At 38.4% G+C, this 9,489-nt stretch overlaps 1 protein-coding gene across 8 annotated transcripts in view; it reads right to left on the bottom strand.

Moving 5' to 3' along the window:
* Positions 1-2,746: 2,746 nt before the first annotated feature.
* PAX2 (paired box 2) overlaps positions 2,747-9,489 on the bottom strand; it is a 133,383-nt gene continuing 126,640 nt past the window's right edge. For 5 of the 8 annotated variants that reach the window (XM_085603893.1, XM_085603896.1, XM_085603897.1 and 2 more), the window contains one exon: positions 2,747-6,955. In XM_085603893.1, the coding sequence (XP_085460019.1) occupies positions 6,834-6,955 (122 nt within the window). In that variant the 3' untranslated portion in view covers positions 2,747-6,833. Of the gene's footprint in view, positions 6,975-9,489 lie in introns of all 8 variants that reach the window. The other 3 variants (XM_085603898.1, XM_085603901.1, XM_085603902.1) reach the window with 1 other exon arrangement.

The raw sequence follows: 9,489 nt of genomic DNA, 5'->3' as shown, positions 1-9,489 counted from the left end.
TGGCTGATGACATAATAAGTAGTCAAAACAATTAATGAACTAGAAATACGTATTCAGGCTGACACTATACTCAGTGCAATGAGATCGGAATGAAAACCAATTTTTTGATCAACTGAAAGCAAAAGAGAGTATTGAAAGTGGTTCCTAAACCACAATTTGTTATCTGAGCATGAAGAGGAAACGACTGTAGCTTTGGTGTTGGCTAGTAGTCTTCTGACTTTGTCAGTGCTTGGTTTTTTTGTCATGGTTATTGCTAAACTTGTTAGGAAGCTATAGAGCCGGTTAATCTAAAGACCAGTGACCAAAAGCAAAATTATTTTTGGGTCTCAAAAGGCACTAATTTCCATAGTATTACTTAGCACTGAAGGGAATCACTTTGTGTGTGGATGTGCTCCTTGTGAAAGGGCAGAATGCTGTAACCCACCATGAAGTTGGCTAATGGATGAAATAGGTTAACCGACTGCCTCGTGCTTTATGTATGCTGTGGAGGGTGCAAGAAAAATGGGAATGACAGAGCACCAGACCAATGGGTAAAAGAGGGTCGCCGAAGGCCCCTATAAGTGACTATATATACATGTTAGTTTAGCAAAATCAAAAGGTGTTGGTTAACTCCATACCTAAAACAAACACTGTTATAAAGATGAGTTGTAAATTGGTCTATACATCCTGCTGAAAGAGGGTTCTCAAGGAACAGTTAGGAGACAAAATGTTCCACCGTAAAATAAGGCTGAATTTCACTTGTCAAATTCATAACCACCTGAAATGCAAGACACTTCAAATGTACTTGCAAATCCTGTCCTCCCAAGAGAATAGAAATGTATCAGCTTATGGAACATAAAGGGCTTTCAATCACTATGACAACATACAAGTTTCTCAATCTGCTTGCCCTTTTTGTACAGTTCTGTGATTTCCATTCATCAGTTATGTATGTTTGTGTTTGGGTAGAACAGATGTATTAAGAGTCTAGTTTAGCAATGGCTTGGGTTTGTCAATATGAAAGTGACATTGTTTTGCTCTGCTAGAGATCTTCACAGAGTGCTACTTGTATAGGGAGTTGCCATTGTTCGTTGAATTAGTTGGTTAGTTGTCCATTGACCTATGCATATTGTTTTCCATGCTACCTTACTAGCCTGGTAAGTTGTATGTTTAAACCAAGTGTATGAGAATGGTTATAAGATAAGTTGTAATGTGATGCAGAAAGACTATTGTTGAGTTGATATATTGTTGTCAACTATATGTCTTTGGTGCAAAGTTGTGCACATGAGTGTCTGGAGTGTGTGTCCCATTGGACGTGTGGTGAAGTTAGCATTGAAAGATGGAAGAGGCGCAAGTACTGTTGGATACTGCGAAAGAAATGTATTTCATGCATTAGATGTATTTGAGTACTTTTGTTCAATATGCTCCTAAGGGTGTTATTTTGTGGAGTGGAAGGGCGGAAGTACTGTTGTGAGCATGATGATAACCAACTATATGGCAAAACATAATATCAACATTTAAGAAGTGGCAGAAAGCCATGCATATTATTAAACTGTGCCACAAAAAACATAAAGTCTGGCATGTGATTATACTTTAAAGGTCTGACAACCGAATTAAGTGTGCGTGAAATAGTACAAACATGGATTTTGTGGGTGTCAATGTTTGAAACAATATTAAACTGTCACCTTAGCACTTTCCTTTCCTCTTAATGCCATCTTACCCTTGCGGCTCACCATTTTGTCCATTTTCTCTTGGAAAACTGTTGTAAGTATGGGAATTATAATGTAAGTACGATTATGTACTTTTGGGTGACATTTCTTGAACATTATTACATTATCTGTTTTCACCCTCAATCAAAGCTACAATTAATACTTTGAATAGGTTCAATGAAACATGCCTTACAAGGAAGAGAGGATGTAGAATTTAGGGTGCACAATATCTGTGAAAGCCCTCACCCACCACAAAAATGGTTTTTATACATAGTTACAAAAGCCATGAATTCCTCTAATTTAGGATCTGCACTACAAACATAGTCAAGTGATTGAAAAGAGACTAGGGGCCAGATCTGCAGGGTGCAGATGACAGTGTCAATTAATTTCCCTATACTAATTGTTGTTAATGCTGAAAAATGACCCTTATTCAGCGTCAATTTGGTGTGCTCCTGAAATATCAACCCCCTATCTATGCAAAAAATGGACATATCTGGGTGGAGGATCAGTCCAAACACAATTGTATCTTCCACAAAGCAAGGCCAACAAAGAATATGTTGACCTGTCTTTGAGTGAAAGCCTCATGCCAAGTGAAACAAGGCACAAAAAAAGAAGGCACACTTTATATTTTGTGATATATCTATGCCAAGCATTTCCACAAAATCATACATCTTACATGATACTTTTGTATACACATGTTGAAATTTGTACTGGAGAGTGTATCTTGAGTACAAATCCCATATTTGACACTGCTGGCTCGCAGTTGCACCAAAGCACAAGGATGAGTACTGGACAGGCATTTTAGTACGAGCAAAGGGTTTAACACCATTGACAGTGCCTTTTTTAATCTGGCACTCCACAATTTTTATCCTTCCAGCATCAATTTTTCACACAATGCTCCACTGCATCAAGGATATAAACTGTAGGCCAGGAACTTCGAACCAGCCACATAATTTGTTCAATTTAACGCCCATAACTAAATTAACGAGATAACTGAACAGAGATAGTAACAATACCATGAGCCTTCAGAGTGACATACAAAAATTGTTTATTTCTCAGGTGCACAAAGAAAAAGAATCAAACAGAACTGAAGCAATGATCAAAGCTGGGCGGCTTCAGCCAAAGACCATCAGATTGCATGTTAGAGGAGAAACATGTCATCCTAAGCCAGAGATGGCCCCTTCTGTCTGTGTCGTAGTCTGTGGTTGCTTCATTTGTGCATATCTGTACCTATATTTGTCTGTATAGATAAAGATATTTATATAAATACATTTGCATGTGTCCCGATTCCTGTGATAAGTCACTGTCTCTCTTTGATTCGTTCAGAATCGGCACTTCAGTCATGGAAACGCCAAGAGTTGTTCAAGGAAACCATTTCCGTTTCCGGGTTCATTCTGTACAGTTACTGTACAAATTCTTCTCTGTCCCAGCAAGGTGGTCCAGTGTCGAGCTACAATACCAGCGCCTCTTATTCCGTTCCTTCAGTCTACCTTTCCGAAGGTCAAAAGGGCATCTGATTGTTTTTCATGTGTTTTCATCAAAATGAAATTCTTCAGTTAAAAAGGTGAACTTTTTTTTCTGATGCAGGAGTTCATTTTTTTTCCTTTTCTATGTTTCCAGGTATTCTCTCATCCAGCTTATGTTTATTTCTGAAGCCTTTTATTTTTCATATTTGGTCACTGTCCATTGGGTAAGCAAGTGTGAGAAAGCATGCAGATTTGTCCACAATAGAACCAGGTGGTTCTTTGCCACTAAAAACATTTAACGGTCACAAAACCAATCACTTTATTGGAGGTGTCCTTGGTGTGGTCCTCCCCCCACATCTCCTGAAGTACCTCCATACCAACCCCAAAGTGGCGTTTACCTCACAAATGAATGCAAAATGGGGAACACAATTGTGATAGACTTAGGGACCAAACCCCCGGGTTCAGGTCAAAGGTTATAAAACACTGTGAATGTCATTCATACTAGCAAGCAAATATTACATAGCTTTTGTTTTTAGGCTTTTTTTGTGTTGTAGTTCAAACATTTTTTCTTAAGAAAGAAAATGGGATTTTTTTGCTTGATCCAATATAAAAAAAGAGCACAGTGATATAAAAAGATGGAGAGAAGGACAGGAAAGAAAGGTAAAACAATAACGCCATTGAAAAGACTGTCACCATCTTGTATGAATGTTTTGCATAGCAATTTTCCCCTTAAACCATCTATTGTTAAAAACAGGCAAAGAAAAGCTGCAGTGTGCAAACCCTATTGACTTTGGCAATTCAGTGGGTTTTTTGTAATCATGCTGTATTTTATTTTAAATAATGTAAAGAATTTCTTTTCAGGGAACACAAGGAAATTTGCAACATAGAGTGAGTTTCCTTTACCTATAAGAAGAGGACAGCATGACAAACATGGAGATGGATTTATATACAAGAGATTTTTCCTTCACATTACACATATTTGTCATAAAGCAGCAATGGCTGTGGGGATTTTGTTTGCAAATAACGTTACAATAAATAATTTATCACATTTGAATTTCCTGCGCGGACCAGTCAAATGGAATTTATATGTTAGTAGATGGGATTTGGAATAGATATGCTGTTTGAGGACTTAAAATGTCAGGTAGTTTAATCAGCAATAATATTGGGTTATGTAGAGTAACCTTAAACCACATAAACAAGGAAGACTTTGGCAAATGCAGTAAATGCATTCGCAGAACAGGCTGGGAAGGTAAAGTACTGATGAATTGTTGCCTTTTTTGGTGTTTTTTGGGAAGGTGGCAGCTGCTTTTTGTGCAGGCTTAAAAATAAAAACTGTAAACTGCTTTGTTTGAGGCAAAGAAGTAACTACACTCACCTTTTTTCACAGACATTCCGGAATTAGTGAAATGTTTCGTGTGGCACACCTCAAAGGGTTTGCACCTGAATAATTCTGTCATTTTGTTTCAAGGTTTATCCAACACATTATAAATATATCTGCTACTAAGAACACATGGTCTGATTAAAAAACATTTTTCCTTGAGTAAGCATGGCTTACTCCTGAGTTTCCAATAGGCAGTCAACTAGAATTCAGTGTTGCTATTTAATGAATTGTCTGAAAAGTGAGTAGAAATCCTATAAATACAGTTAATATGTCAGTACTGGCCATGCCCCCTATATGCCCATCTCTTACTATGTAGATCCTTCTCTTTTTACACATGCGCCAACTCCTTCTGCACTGCCACCTCACACACTTGCGTTGTTATGTGCAGATGTGAAGGATGCCCACGTTTCTTGTCAATATTATTGACAGTAACCAGTGAAAATGGGGTTGACTCACATCATGATCAGTGCCTGGATGGATGGTCAACTGTAGACATGAGGCAACGGTTACATGACACTAAGTGGTTGTCATTGGTTTTTTTTCTCTGTCTAGAACTATAGATGAGCCAGCTTCTAACAATAACAAGCTTTTCCACGCATAGCTTCTTACAATAGTTTTCCTTCTCTTGGCACTGTAAATAACAGGTGGATCTATCACCCAATTTAATGATAATCAATTTATCTCCCTGCGGAGGATGAAAAAGCCGGATTAGCGTTGCCTGGATTCAAGTCAACAACATGTAGGTCAACACAGATGTCAGTGGTATGCATTTAATTCAATTAATGCCGCCCAGACTTTGCTCATTATCCACTGACCTGGACGGTGAAGCTCGAGACACTGACTCAGCATCTTCTCAACTATGTATGCTTTATGTGTTATTCCATGCTCCCAACAAGTCCAGAAAATATGCTTTGCTCCAATGGGCAGAGTCTAGTTCTGCAGGATCCACCTTTGTTGCATTTGCCACATCTGCTTTATGCAACCATGGCGCAACTACCCTCACAGCAACGCTTGCTGAAGTCTACACAGTCTGTGGAGAACCCAGTATTAATAAACAAAGCAGCTAATAAAGAAATAGCGAAGCCATACGGGCATAAAACACTGAATGTGATGAAGATGCAAAAAGACTTCAAATAAATGTCCTCTCCATCTCCGCCACTAACACAATTAGTAAGGTGTCTTATTAACCCTCAGGATCATTAAGTGCCAGTTTTCTAAGTGTTGTATTTGTGTTTTTAAAATGCAATAAAAAACCAATTATACAACAGGACATACGAGCTAGCTTTCATTTTTTGATGCTGTTTTGTGGTTGGCGCAGACGTTTACCAATAGTTATAATTCCACACTGCTGGATCAGCAATGAGTGCTGCCTTGTCCTCAACAATCAAACAATAGTGCAAAATTGGAGAAAAAACATAAGAAGAAAGTGTAGGAGGCAAACATTACAATAATTGTCTTCAATTTGTTGGTTTCTTTTCCTTTTTTTAGAAAATTGGTTTGTTGTATTATTTTCACAGAGCTTCATGATAAAGCATATAAATTGGGTATATTTATATATATTTATATATTTATATATTCTTATTTTCATTTTCTGTTTCTCTGTTGATTGACATTGACATGTCTCCCTGTCTTGTTCTTGTAGCTGATTGTGTTGCACGAGACATCGCCCCCTTCAACCTGGGTGACGGTGGTGTGCCGTGATGCGCTCTTCAAGTTAAAGGATGAAGATTCGGTTTGGGAGACGGTTGACCGAAAATGGTAATGGCTCAAAAGGAATGTACAGAGAGACTTCCGGAAACTGACTAGAACTTTAAAGAAATCTGCGTTTCTTATCCCATGTGATCCTCTTCCAGTTACCGAAACATAATTTGTTATTTTACGGGATTATTTGCGCCTGAATTGCCATTTAAGAAAATTAAAAAAAGCAATGACTCCATGTGCATCTTCTTCCTCCTCCCTATAAATAAATGGTCCTTTCCATAAAATGTGCAAGTTGATTATCTGTTCTGCTTTGATTAATTGTTATTGTCTTTGGAGTTTGTAGGATGCCTTTATTCATTTGGAAGAAGGTGCCGAAACTCGGTTTTCTCTTGGTGCTGCGTTGGGAGTGCCAGCATTAGCAGGACAAACTGGCCTGATGTCCGCTCTTCACACCACATATGAATCCTATGGAGATGTGGCAGATTGGGATGGGTTAGGCTCCGCCTGTAGTGTATTTGGGTACTTCGGGTGTTGACGGGGAGGGCTGCAGGCTGGTGAGGTGTGGAGCAATCTTCATCCCACAGGTATGGAAGAGGTTGGTCAGACGGGTACAATATGGAGGCCTAAGCTGTCGCCCTGCAGCTTCATGTGATTTCCATGGTAACTAGTGGCGGTCATAGGCAGTGGCAGCAGTGGGAGGTGCTGAGCCCCTGGATGTGGCACTATAATAATAAGGGGAACCTGAAAGTTAACACAGGAGAAAAATGGACTGGATGAAAAGACAAACAGCAAAACATACGAACAACACAAGTAAAGTACTTTTCGGGAATCAAGTGATTACATTTAAATAAGTTAATTTATCCTACAGAACGTGCACCGTTTAATTAAGGGGGTGAATCAAACAATTAGACAGGGAAAGCACTGAGTACTAAAATATCATTTAGGACTGTATGCAAACTATGTTTCAGAATGGGGCACATCACTGCCATGAGTTACATGTCTTTATACAATTGCCGAATGTGATGTAAATCCTCAAAAACATGTATGAGAGGAACCCCTATTCCCAAAGGAATAGGGTTTACTACAACTGTATCACAAGGAAGGTTTCCTTTGGATTGCACTTTAACAACTAATTTCCCATACCTATCCATGCAATCAAATACTCATCATAATCACACAGGATCTAACACTACTCATCACCCATGTGCGTAAGGGAAATATAAACACATACCCAAGGTAAATAATACAAGGTGATATATAAGGAAATGTAGATCTATTTATTCATAAAAGTACCAAAAAATACATAAATCATTTCTTAAGTTAAAAATCAATTCAAATATCCCTAACACAAAATCTAAAAAAAGATTTTTGGTTTCGACAAAATTCTTTACACAAAATACTACACAACAGAGAGTACACAAAAAAACAGTACAATATGTCACATCCGTGATCTCACAATAGACAGAGCTGGAACCTGATACTGCTGTGTTGATACGTAATATATGGTTTCAGCCTCTTCACGGAATATGTATAAAAGGGGAAGAGTCAAGGCCTTTCGATGGACTAGCTTATTAAACATCTTTCTCAAGACTGTATATACGGCTCTTAAGCAGACTCGTTTTGACCGGAACATTTAAAAACAACCTTATGGTTGATGGGGAAGGGAGATGAAGAGGTTAAAGGGACATCCTCTTTCAGTGGCTTGACATTTTTATAAAATACGGGTTTATAGCCTCCGTCTTCTTTGATTGTACCCTCACTCGAATTTGAGGATGTTTCTGTTTATATGTGCCGTGTAGGGCAATGCTGTTTTATGCATGTGCAAGGTCTCATAAACTCCTGTAACACGTAACTCTCGTGTGTCTTTAGCTCCAGAGTGGAGCCTGTTGCCTCCCCTCACTTGATGTTTGAAGTCCCACTGCTAAATCTCGACAACCCGACCGAGCACACGAACCAGAGGAGATACGTGACGCCATTACACGCTGACGAACAAACCCTATCTGTGAAGGGTTGTTGAGATTTAGCAGTGGGACTTCAAACATCAAGTGAGGGGAGGCTGCAGGCCCCACTCTGGAGTTTTTAACAAAAAAAAAAGACACGCGAGAGTTACGCATTACAGGAGTTTATGAGACTTTGCATATGCATAAAACAGCATTGCCCTACAGGGCGCATATAAACAAACATCCTCAAATTCGAGTGAGGGTACAATCCGTGAAGACGGAGGCTATAACCCCGTATTTTATACAAATTTCAAGCCACTGAAAGAGGATGCCCCTTTAACCTCTTCATCTACCTTCCCCATCAACCATAAGGTTGTTTTTAAATGTTCCGTCAAAACGAGCCTGCTTGAGTGCCGTATATACAGTCTTGAGAAAGATGGTTTAATAAGCTAGTCCATCGAAACGCGTCGACGCTTCCCCTTTTATACATAATCAACACAGCAGTATCAGGTTCCAGCTCTGTCTATTGTGAGATCACGGATGTGTACAGTTTTGATGACATATTGTACTGTCTTTTTTTTGTGTACTCTCTGTTTTGTAGTATTTTGTATAAAGAATTTTGTCGAAACCAAAATAAATGTTTTAGATTTTGTGTTAGGGATATCTTAATTGATTTTAAACTTAAGAAATGATTTATGTATTTTATGTTACTTTTATGAATAACTAGATCTACATTTCCTTATATTACCTTATATTGTTTACCTTAGGTATGTGTTTATATTTCCCTTACGCACATGGGTGATGAGTAGTGTTAGATCTTGTGTGATTATGATGAGTATTTGATTGCATGGATAGGTATGTGAAATGAGTTGTTAAAGTACAGTCCAAAGGAAACCTTCCTTGTGATACAATCCTCAAAAACATGCAATTATGTTTTAAAACTCATGACACTAAGTAAATTATTTTGAAACGGTTAAGCCTGGGTCACGCTTCTCTTAAAACATTACAGAATACTGTTAAGAAACTATACTGAACGAAATACTCTGAAATATCATTACACACTATTACAGTACCACAAAAGGCATTCCGTTGTTATATCAAGCAATAGAACAAACATAACAGGACTGTGGATAAAGTATCTATAATGCAGTTTCATGGTTTCTGTGACCGTTTACAGCGCTCTGCATGTGTTCTGTTTTTTTTCTATTACTAGAACCCTTCATTGACGGTGTAGTACAGTACTATGCCTATTCTATATGCACATGTATGCCATTGCAGGTGGGAAGAGAAATGCCCTGTAATACTGAGATCAGACG

Source organism: Triturus cristatus, chromosome 1_2 (assembly GCF_964204655.1).
Source record: "Triturus cristatus chromosome 1_2, aTriCri1.1, whole genome shotgun sequence".
In the NCBI taxonomy this organism is placed as follows: Eukaryota; Metazoa; Chordata; class Amphibia; order Caudata; family Salamandridae; genus Triturus; species Triturus cristatus.
Note: the sequence above shows the minus strand (reverse complement) of the source record. Positions and strands in the feature narration are given on the sequence as shown.